The 12,680-nt window shown below is 37.7% G+C and overlaps 1 protein-coding gene across 1 annotated transcript in view; it reads right to left on the bottom strand.

The window, feature by feature from the left end:
- Nucleotides 1–150: 150 nt before the first annotated feature.
- The window catches only part of wdr27 (WD repeat domain 27), a 53,437-nt gene continuing 40,907 nt past the window's right edge, over nucleotides 151–12,680 (bottom strand). Inside the window, exon 25 of the mRNA XM_084391354.1 lies at nucleotides 151–522. Coding sequence (XP_084247480.1) covers nucleotides 457–522 — 66 coding nt within the window. The 3' untranslated portion in view covers nucleotides 151–456. The remainder of the gene's footprint in view (nucleotides 523–12,680) is intronic.

The raw sequence follows: 12,680 nt of genomic DNA, 5'->3' as shown, positions 1-12,680 counted from the left end.
AATGGGCTGTTATTCAACACACAGATAAAACATTTGAAAAATGAATCACTTTGGGTCTGAAATTGTAAAGTATATATAAAAAAGTATTTTTTAATTTGTAAAGTAGTTACATAAACAATATAAGATTTACATTCACAATTTAGGTCTACTTTAATATCCTTTTGCTGCAACGAATATTACATATCAGATGAACCAGTGCATAATACTGCATGGTGTGTGTATGTGTATCTGTGCATGGGAACGTGTTGCTATGTAATGTTCAAATGGACTTTTCTCTGAGGGTGTCATCTGTAGGTTGTCAACAGCGGCTGAAATGATGAAATCACAGATCCTGTCCATGATGTAGGTCTCAGAGGTGGCACGCCAGCATCTCAATGCGACTGATGTAAGACTTTCATTAGTCTGCAGTATCGGTGGACTTGGGGCAAGAACTGAGCCATAGGGTAAATTCCACACTTAAGGGAGAAGAGATTCGGCCGGATGAAACAAAGCCAGTTTTCCATCGAGTGTTCCAGTCAGCAGCTGTGAACAAAAAAAAAAGACTTCACTCATGAAACATCCTCTTGCAGCTTGAATTAGTCCATGATAAAACTCTCTATTGTAACTATGAGGTCCTGAATGATTCAAATGAACTAAAGTGCTACGCAGTTATTAATTCCAAAAGTACCGTTTCACATAATCAATGGCATAGTTTTCGTGATCAATTATTAAAGCAAAACCACTGACAAAACAGGAACATAACACATCTGCCGTCTTAATGACAGAGTTAAAGGGTTGATGGTTTTCATTTATTTATATTTGCCAATAAAAATGTTCTGAAGCTTTTATGTCCTGCACTTTGAATTGTGCTCTCCTGAAGACAATTAGCCAGTTATGTAACCCCATTTATTCAGCAGTTTGTTTACTGAAATCCCACCAACTCTGGATTTTCTACTGACTCTCTATATCTTTTAACGTTTTGACAGGCACAAATCAGAAGCAAAACTTCCGAAGTGTGTTGTGACATGCAGACTCACAGGGTGAAGGATCTAACCAACACATGGTGCCTGGAGGGTTATAGACGTGGGGTAGCAACAAAGACCTCATTGCTTTGTCATAGGTGGGAAATGGTCCAGTCAGGTTTTACAGAGTGACATGAAACTTGGCAGTGACCTGGAGTGCGTTCTGAACAGAGAATATCAAATACCTGCCTTTACACACACAGTAAAGTATTTTGAAAGGCAATTTAAAGACATTTGAAAGTTAAATAATACAAATTTGAAAAGAATTAGAAAGAAAAACAATAAAAACCATATTCAGTTCCAAAATTTTTCAGTCACACAGAGAGATAGAGCATCTCCACACCGCAAATGCTTTGTCAGAGCAATCACCTGAATTAAGCATTTCATTATTTGTTCAACTCTTTTTACAATGAATGCTAAATTCATTTTTAGATAATTCTATTATATAATCAAATAATTTCATAATAGTGTTTAAACTACTGTTGCACTTCACTGTGGTGTTTACCCATGTACATATTATTGTCCTTGTTTATTTAAAGGTGCAGTAAGTGATTTCTGAGAAACAATGTTGATATTTGAAATCACCCCAAACAAACACCCCCCTCCCTTCATTGCTCCGCCCCCAAAATGCATGAACACACAATACAAGAGTGGATATCTCTCTATCAGCTGAAGCGAAGCAAAATAATGCTTCACAAAAAAATAACGCGAAGATGATAAACGAACAACAAGGAAGGACAAAAAATGAACATACAGTACACAAGTATATACAAGCATATATTACGTTTTTATATTATAATAGTTGCCAGCAGCACATCAGCTCCAGACAAACAATGACACTGTCCTGTTACTATAGCTAACATTACAACAACAGCATATCTTGGTTCAGTGAAACATAGCAAAACCAGTGTTACTAGGAAGCAGAAACAATGCTACATCTGCGTCCGTTTATCAGGTCTTCCCAGTGCAAGAAAGATTTTCTAATATTAACACGGGTTGCCTGATTATAACTCTTCTTTCTTGTACATTTAAATACATAAGTACAATTTAAGAACTGTTAATCATTCCCAGTCCTTTTTAAAGTAAGTTTCTAGAGACTACACTCACAATTTCTAACAAATTGTGTGGTTGCATTTTATTTTACAGTACTTAGTTAGCAAAAAAGTACTGGTAATATAAGCTTAGGGTTAAGGTTAGGTTTAGGGATAGGTTTAGTGTTAGTACCTAGTTATAACCCAGTTATTGTAATTGATATAATAAGTGCATAGCATGTACATGTGGAACAGGACTGTTAAATAAAGTGCTACCAATTGAGCTATAAATTAAATTGACTACAGACATTTCCATGACTTTTAAAGATTGTATTGATTTTCTTAATGTTTCCAGGCTTGGAAACAACAATCATCTTCAAAAAGTGCTTTTTTTCATGATTTGCTCATCTGAATAAAAAACTATTCCCAAAAATATATCGCTAATTATATATATATAATATATTGATGAAATATAAATTGTAACCTATTGAATATAACAAATAAAATACATCTTTAAGTGTAAATGAAAAAAGACTATTAAAACAAAAGAACCACAGTATTATTATTACTTATTTACGAAGATTTCAATGAGTTGGATGAGATGTTTTTGTTTTGTTTTGAAGAAGGCAGAAAGAAGTATCCGTCATAAAATCTACATAAAAAATAATGAGTTATTAGAGAAGAATTCCCTGTCCCATGTATCCTGATCTTCCTTTCATTGAGTATTTCTACCATAGGAGTATAGCTAAGCCTAAATGGTTTTACAAGCAACTTAACGATAAATCAGAATGCAAAATATTGTACTTTCTGACGCAGGTTTCATAACCTGATTTACTGCAATGTTCCCTGGCTGAAAGCTAAGGAAGGAAGAAACATAAATCAAAGTTTCAAAAAGAAAGCTGAAGAATAAATAACTTGTAGACATGTTTACATGTTTGTTTTTAGCTCATAGGGGGATCATTTAATATGGTTAGAATAGCCTCCTCAGGATATAAAGCTTTTAGTCATTTAGTCTATGTTTGCAGTGACCCAAGAAAAGCCTGTATTTTCATTAAAATCCCATTTAAATCCCAGATTACCCTGAAGTCACAGGGAAAATCCTTGAAGCTGAAGCTGCGATTTTGAAGACTCAATTACTCAATTTAATTGCTCAGTATCTCTAAACCTGTCTTTGAATAAAAAATAATTAGAATTATGAGCACATATTACATGCCATCCTTCTTCTGCCAATAATAGCCTGGCATAACAGTGAGTTGCTTTAAATTGGCTGCTTTAGGGCGGGTGTCAGTAGAGGTGTCTCCAAAAAATGTGTTGACCTTCAGAGGGAAAAGCTGAGAGCAGAGACAAAGCAAACTGACAGAGCCACTGCCACTGCCCAAAGCCACAAGAGTTATACAAGCAGGAAAATATGCCATCCTGCTGGGCTCACACTTTTTTTTTTACCATAGAAATAAGCTTCTTAAGACTGGCCCACACTTAAAGGTTTTTTAAATGTTCTTCCGAGCACATTCAATCACTCTTAACACACCTCACACCACAGGAATATCTGATAAGTTAATCTGTAGAACCTTCAAGATAATCGGGACTTTACCTAGGATTGTCGGAGGAGGAGGCCCAAAATCGACCAGATTATCTTGTGTGTGGGTGCCTTACTTAGGAAAAACTGGATGAGAGAATTGATTTAGTATACCAATACAGTGTATACAGTATATATGTATAAAATTATACAGAGTTAACAACTGTTAAAAGTCATGATGCACTGTGAATCCAAAGATGAATGACTTATTATACTGTTAACACGTAGCCTGACAGCCTCTTCAGTCTGTATTACAGTTACAGCCCAAAAACTCCCAAAGCTGTCAAGAAAAAGCAATTTTCCAGACACATTCAAATGCAACCTCAAGACAGCCCTATTTAGGTCAGATCACCATCCCTGTCCTCATATGAATCCTTTAATTAAACTTAACTTCCATCCCTTGCATCTTCACTTATGAAACATTTTGATTTGATAATGCTTTGAGATACCAATAAAAATGTAGGACATCACTGTTATCTGTTTTATCATATTTTAATCCATTTAGCAGATTTTACCCCCAAAAGTCAGCATAGAAAATGTGAAAATATACAGACTCCATGTGTGTCTTTAAAGGGTTAGTTCACCCAAAAATGAAACTTCTGTCATCATTTACACACCCTTGTGTTGTTCCAAACCCGTAAGACTTTCGCTTTATCACAAATGAAGATCTTTTTGATGAAATCAGAGATTTCTGTCCCTCCGTTGACAGTTCACGCAACTACCACTTTGACGCTTCATAAAGTTCATAAAGAAATCGTAAAACTAACTCTGAAGAGACTCAATCGCTTTATATGATGCACAGATTTAATTTAGGCTTTTATTCACATATTAACATTGATCAGTGAACATAAACAGAAGCTCAACCGAACCTGCTTGACTCGTGAGAACAAACCTCATTGGTTCTTGCGGAAGCTCAAACGTGCTGCGAAACACGAGAATGAACCTCATTGGTTCTTACGGAAGCTCAAACGTGCTGTGAAACACGAGAATGAACCTCATTGGTTCTTGCGGAAGCTCAAACGTGCTGCGAAACACGAGAATGAACCTCATTGGTTCTTACGGAAGCTCAAAAGTGCTGTGAAACACGAGAATGAACCTCATTGGTTCTTACGGAAGCTCAAACGTGCTGCGTAACACGAGAATGAACCTCATTGGTTCTTGATGAAGCTCAAACGTGCTGCGTAACACGAGAATGAACCTCATTGGTTCTTGCGGAAGCTCAAAAGTGCTGCGTAACACGAGAATGAACCTCATTGGTTCTTGCGGAAGCTCAAAAGTGCTGCGTAACACGAGAATGAATCTCATTGGTTCTTGCGGAAGCTCAAAAGTGCTGCGTAACACGAGAACGAACCTCATTGGTTCTTACGGAAGCTCAAACGTGCTGTGAAACACGAGAATGAACCTCATTGGTTCTTGCGGAAGCTCAAACGTGCTGTGAAACACGAGAATGAACCTCATTGGTTCTTGCGGAAGCTCAAACGTGCTGTGAAACACGAGAATGAAACTCATTGGTTCTTGCGGAAGCTCAAACGTGCTGCGAAACACGAGAATGAATCTCATTGGTTCTTGCAGAAGCTCAAAAGTGCTGCGTAACACGAGAATGAACCTCATTGGTTCTTGCGGAAGCTCAAACGTGCTGTGAAACACAAGAATGAATCTCATTGGTTCTTGCGGAAGCTCAAACGTGCTGCGAAACACGAGAATGAACCTCATTGGTTCTTGCGGAAGCTCAAACGTGCTGCGTAACACGAGAATGAATCTCATTGGTTCTTGCAGAAGCTCAAAAGTGCTGCGTAACACGAGAATGAACCTCATTGGTTCTTGCGGAAGCTCAAACGTGCTGTGAAACACAAGAATGAATCTCATTGGTTCTTGCGGAAGCTCAAACGTGCTGTGAAACAAGAATGAATCTCATTGGTTCTTGCGGAAGCTCAAACGTGCTGCGAAACACGAGAATGAATCTCATTGGTTCTTGCAGAAGCTCAAAAGTGCTGCGTAACACGAGAATGAACCTCATTGGTTCTTGCGGAAGCTCAAACGTGCTGTGAAACAAGAATGAATCTCATTGGTTCTTGCGGAAGCTCAAACGTGCTGCGAAACACGAGAATGAACCTCATTGGTTCTTGCGGAAGCTCAAACGTGCTGCATAATACTAGAATGAACCTCATTGGTTCTTGCGGAAGCTCAAACGTGCTGCATAATACTAGAATGAACCTCATTGGTTCTTGCACGTCAAGAGAACATGTTTGAGTTTCCGTTTACCATAACTGATGTGTGAGTTGATGAATGTTTACATGTGAACAAAAGCCTAAATTAAATCTGTTCATCATATGAAGCGATCGAGTCTCTTCAGAAAATTTGGACTAAACCGCTCAATTCATATGGATTAGTTTTACGATCTCTTTATGAACTTTTTGAAGCGTCAAAGTGGCAGTTGCGTAGCTGTCAATGGAGGGACAGAAACCGCTCAGATTTCAATGTTCCGAAGATGAATGAAAGTCTTACGGATTTGGAATGACATGAGGGTGAGTAATTAATGACAGCGTTTTCATTTTTGGGTGAACTATCCCATTAATTCTGTTAAAAAAGTCTCTCCTTTCTTAAAGTTTGGGGTCAAGTTGGATTTTTTTACATTTTTGAAAGAAGACTTATGCTCACCAAGGCTGCATTTATTTGATTAAAATACAGTAAAACAGTAATATTGTCAAATGTTATTACAATTTGAAATAACTGCTTTCTTTTAAAATATATTCCTGTGATGGCAAAGGTGAATTTACAGCATTATAACTCCAGTCTTCAGTGTCACATGATCCTTAAGAAATCATTCTAATATGCTGATTTGCTGCTCAAGAAAAATGTCTTATTATTATCATTATTGAAAAACAGTTGTGCTGCTTAATATTGCTGGCTGAATAAAAGTATTAATTTCTTCCCCCAACTTTTAAATTAAATGTTGAAGGGATATTTATTTAGTATGATTTAGTAGACCTATAATTTTAATTAATGATAACATCTTTAATCATACAAAATATCACAAAAGAAAGACTTAAGCAATAGACAGGGAGAGCTGAATGATTTACTATAATTTGAGGGCTTTTCAAGTATGCAGACCTGCACTGATTTTCTGTTAGCACTGTTCTCATTGTTGCTCTTCCCTAAAAGGCATAGGTAAGATGCAAGCAACCCTTCTGGAGAACAAAGAACCTGTGCAGTATCACACATCTGTAAATGTCACAGAAGGGTCACACCTCTGCACTAACTTCCACAAGAACGTCTCAGACTTGGCTTATGGGTAGTGTCTGCCTGAACGGAAAGTCTCTCTCTCACTCTCTGAAGCCCGTTAGGTGGTAAAACTGAGAGCATTTGAAGCAGGAGAAATCAAGGCCAAGGATTATACTTTCAGAATTATACATAGTAGTTGTGCTATTTGGACGCCAAGGGTGTGAGTCACACACTGATATCTTCATGTGCGCAAACCACTGTTTAAATGACTTATTATCTGCCAGCAATGACTCATCCTTAAATGTCCTAATAACACAAAAAGCCAGTGTTTTGAAAAGAGGAACTTAACTTGAACAATTGAATTAAATATAATACACAGTGACTATTCGCAATAGGAACTTCTGTAAGTGGCTGAATAACAAGCAAAAGTAGGTTACATGGACTGGCTGCAATATCTTCCCATGTGTTATTATGTGAATAATAGGTCAAACATAAACACAAAAGGCTACTTTTTGACATCACATTGCTTTACATTACAAAAGTTAGTGAGACAGACAATTGTATAAGCAGTGGAAAAAGCGACTGTTAGGAGAATCTTACACCAGAAATGCATTAAAACAGGGGAATGTCCTGGAATGAGGATGACATCTCCTTTGGCAGAGACCAGTAAAGCATTACAGAGAGCATCTGCCGCACATAATGGGCTAATAACCTCATTGTAAATTATATAAAGTGCCCAACCAACCACTGCTGACCATGTATTTCTCAAATATAATTTAATAAAAATATATAAATATAAAATAAGCAATTGAAAATAAATAGCATAAAAATCTATTTTAAATACATTTTATGTCGACATCACAAAACGCTTGCCCATTGTAAGAATGCAAATATATTTTAAAGCATTTATTTTATTTATTAATTTACATTGTGAAAGAATACAAAGTTGAAAAGATGACCTCAGGGTTCTGTACAGTTTTATGCAACATGGCATCCATAGCACTGGATCTCTCCAAACTTATGACCACAAAGCAGCCAAGAGATACAGCTACAGCTGTTTATGCAATAAAATCCGGCCTCTGCCTTAGGATATAACTCTTTCTCGTCACACATAGCTTCCAAAGTCCATGTGCTGCAACTTAAAGACAAATACAGCCCAATGTGCAGAAATAATATACAGTGGCCTCCAAAAGTATTTGGTCACTTAATTCAAATAAAAATGTCTGAATACCATTGTATTATATAACAAAATATCAAAGCAAGTGGCATTGCAACCAAATGCTGTTCTGCATGGTTTCAATATTAAATTCATTTTTCTGAGCCATTTTTATAGTAACATTTTTTTGTCCCAAATGGTGATTTTTAGTGGATGCACTGTATGAATTCGCAACTATGTTCCACTAAGTGCCCAAATACATTTAGTCTTAATCTGGAACCGTCTGTCTGTTTATCTGTCATCCATCCATCAACCCAATCCCCCAAAACATTTTTGGATGAAAAGTGCACTTTTATGGTTTAAGGCCACCGTATGTTATAAAGAGCATCTAGTGCAAAAAAGAATTGCCGAGTTGCAGTAAACACTTTGGGAAAGAAACTCTAGCATACTTCACCCTTTGAGTGAGTAACAACAATAAATGCAGATTTGACTGATGGAGTACATATTAAAAATTGTCCACTATGTCTGAATGAAACGAGACCTGAGAGTTAATGCATGTTGACTTATATAAACTTCACAGATCTTTGTATCTCAGCCAGTACAACAGCGACCACTAAGACTTTCCACTTCCAGTCTTGGAAATCTGAATGAATAAGAGTTTGGAAGAGGACAAAGAAAAAGAGCAAAACAGTGCATGCAAATCCCAAGGCCGTGTGCATGTTAATACCAGCTCAAAACACAAGGACTAATTCACGCTGGAGAGTTTAAGACATAATATGGGACTGGATGTGATTACACCTATCAAAGCGAATGAACAATGAACCACTCTGTGGATAGGAGACTGCCAAAAATGAAGACAGCCAAAGATGCGTTTATATTTTCCCCCAAAAAAATAGGTGGGAAAATAAGCTTTTAAGCTTCCAAAATGAAGCAAAAGCACCATAAGTCTCATAAAAGTCTTCGATTAATCAAGATTCAACTTAAAAGAACGATTCTCTCATGAAATGGTCTGTACTTCTTTCATGAATGCAAGAAGAGCTAGGGCAGAAGATAGGATTCAGTGAATTATGACTTTAATTTTGGTTTGTTCTTCATGCAAACCTGCTTCAGAAGACAGCTGTATTGTGTTGTATATTCTACTTTTATGGTGCAATTGCATCCTTTTTGAAGCTTGAAAAGCAAAGTCATTGCAATCCCATGGAAAAGAGAATGAAAAATAGTCTTCAAAAATAGCTCTTTTTGTGTTCTGTAGAAGAAGAAAAAAGTCATATCGTTTTGGAACAACAAGAGGGTGATATAATTTTGAGTGAATTATTATTTTAAGTGATGGATGAAGACTTCTTCCAGAGGACATTTAATTTCCTTCTCAAGAACAGACAGGCTATAATTGAACATCTGCTGTGTGTACTTGAAAAATAAAGAGTACTACCAAAGCAAAACAAGCTGATCTGATCAGCCATTGTGAACAGCCATGGCCAAGATCTCTGATATCCAGACCCGTAAACAACAAAACAGCTAAGAAGTTAACCTTGTTAGGTAAGAGATGACACTACAGACATGTGTTGGTATAGACAATAAATACTCAAGAACCATCAAAAGGACTGCGGTAAAAAATGTTGGCTCATAGGATGCCCTAAATCAGGGGTCTTCATTTTTTTCAAGTCAAGGACCCCCATACAGTGTATAGACAAACTAAGCAGGAACTCACTGTGACACACTCTGGCCAGTTGATAATACCTAGAATATCAAAATCGACTGCTGGCGGTAGATCCTTTTCCTATTTAGCACCTAAACTCTGGAACATTCTTCCTAACATTGTCCGGGAAGCAGACACACTCTGTCAGTTTTAAATCTAGACTAAAAACACATGTCCGTAAACTGGCATACACATATAAAGTTATAAATTCCTATTATTCAAATCAGTTAAATGATTATTAGGCTGCATAAATTAGGTCAGCCAGAACCGGGAACACTTCCTTTAACACCCGATGTACACGATACATCATAAGAAGAATGGCATCCACGCTAATGTTAGTCTTTCTGCTTATTCCGAGGTTTACTGTAATCAGTTGGATCCAGGCCGTATCCAGACCAGATGGAGGGCCTGCGCCTAGACACGACCACAACGCATGATCTAGTCAGCCGGATCTGGGCCGTATCCAGACCAGATGGAGGGCCTGCGCCTAGACACGACCACAACGCATGATGTAGTCAGCCGGATCTGGGCCGTATCCAGATCAGATGGAGGACCTGCACAAGACACGACCACAACGCATGATGTAGTCAACCAGATCTGGGCCGTATCCAGATCAGATGGAGGACCTGCACAAGACACGACCACAACGCATGATGTAGTCAGCCGGATCTGGGCCGTATCCAGATCAGATGGAGGACCTGCACAAGACACGACCACAACGCATGATGTAGTCAGCCGGATCTGGGCCGTATCCAGATCAGATGGAGGACCTGCACAAGACACGACCACAACGCATGATGTAGTCAGCCGGATCTGGGCCGTATCCAGATCAGATGGAGGACCTGCACAAGACGCGACCACAACGCATGATGTAGTCAGCCGGATCTGGGCCGTATCCAGATCAGATGGAGGACCTGCACAAGACGCGACCACAACGCATGATGTAGTCAGCCGGATCTGGGCCGTATCCAGATCAGATGGAGGACCTGCACAAGACACGACCACAACGCATCCCTGAAGTGTCAGCAGAGATTGTGTCAACTAGACTCTCATCGAAGGCCTCATCGACACAACAGCCATCAGCACTGATCCTCAACAAACCCGTCTCCATACCGGCGTGATGACTCTGATCTTAAACCAGATGGAACTGGATAATATTCTGATTCAAACCAATCTGACTTCTGACCTATACTGTTGCCTGAATCATAATCATACACTGTTTGTTCATTGGCCAGAGAAGAACTGTCCTCCGACTGAGAGCCTGGGTTTTCCCAAGGTTTATTTCTCCATTTTGCCACCTGATGGAGTTTTGGTTCCATGCCACTGTCGCCTTTTTCCACCTTTGTTGCCATTGGCTTGGCTTGCTTAGTTGGGGACATTAAATTTGACATTACATTTAATATTCAACAATAATATTGATCTGCCTGCATTGACACTATTATACAAGAATTGAACTGAGCTGGACGATGACATCACAGTTTCCAGAGCGGCTATATATATATATATATATATATATATATAAATTAACTAAATTAATAACTTAAAAAAAAGAAAAAAAAAGAAGAAACATCACTGAACTTACTTAAGCTGGACTGTGATGCTATTTTCTTCTGGAAACAAACTTTTGTGCATTTTTTTCTGTTATCTCTGTAAAACTGCTTTGAAACGATCTGTATTGTAAAAAGCGCTATATAAATAAATGTGACTTGACATACAGTACTATATAAAATGTGCTACATTTTGAATCCTGGCCTATAATAATAATGTGCATACATTAAAGCACTTGCATGTGATGTTTAAATTGCAAAGCCTTTAAAATAATCATCATAGAGTCATATACTTAAATATACTACTGTTCCACAATAAAGTTTGGGGTGTGTAATATATTTCTTTTTATGTGTTTGAACAAAGTCTCTTATGCTCGCCAATGCCGCATTTATTTGATCAAAAAACAGAAAAAATGATTACAATTAAAAATAACTGTTTTCTATTTGAATATATTTTAAAATGTAATTTATTCCTGTGATCACAAAAACTGATTTTTTTTTAGCATCCATTACTCCAGTCTTTAGTGTCACAGTGGCAGAAATCATTTTAATATGCTGATTTGGTGCTCAAGAAACATTTCTTGTTCAGTGAAAAAAGTTGTGCTCCTTAATATTTTTTTTGTGGAAATCATGATACGTTATTTGCCAGGATTTTTCTGTTTAAAAGAGCAGCTTTTATTTTAAATCTTTTGTAAAAATATCTTTACTGTCGCTTTGATCAATTTAACGCATTCTTGCTGAATAAAAGCATTAATTAAAAAAAATCTCACAAAAGTTAGTTCAAACAATAATTGGTGGACCCTCTGCAGCACCGCCATGGACCCCTTTTGAAGACCCCTGATCTAAAGAAATGCAAGTTTTAATGGTGAGACCTTCAATCTAACAACTGATGTCCTTTCACATCATTCCAGAAAGACATACTGTTGTGTTGAGCACCTAATGCAGAGCAGGTGCATGACATTCTCTTATGTCAGGGCTAATACATAACCATGAAATTAGAGTTCCTACTTCAGTGTGGAAGGGTTTTTCAAGGCCATCTATACGAAATATGATCCTGCATCTGTTTCTGGCCTCAGACAAGTAATTCCATCAAAAGCTCAGGCTGATCAGTTAAAGTGCTACATCCTGACTTCCTACACACACTCCAACGTATAAACAGATGCTCCAATGGATCATTCAGAGCATGCCCTGTCAAAGCCTGTAATTCAGTTTTATATTTTCTATGTGCTAACATGAAACTGAGTTAAATAATTTGGGGATCTCTGAAAGATGACATTATGTGGCTTTGTACAAGACCCGCAGTTATATTTACAATACAGACTCCCCAGAAAGCCGTGATTGGTGTGACCAATTAATGTCATCTACACAACCACAATGTCTGTAAATCATTAATGGGCTTTTAAATAGTTGATACCTTTCAGCCCGATGTGTGGTCACACATTGATGGACTG

Source organism: Rutilus rutilus, assembly GCF_951802725.1.
Source record: "Rutilus rutilus genome assembly, chromosome: 20".
NCBI lineage: Eukaryota > Metazoa > Chordata > Actinopteri > Cypriniformes > Leuciscidae > Rutilus > Rutilus rutilus.
This window is presented reverse-complemented; position numbering and strand designations above follow the sequence as displayed.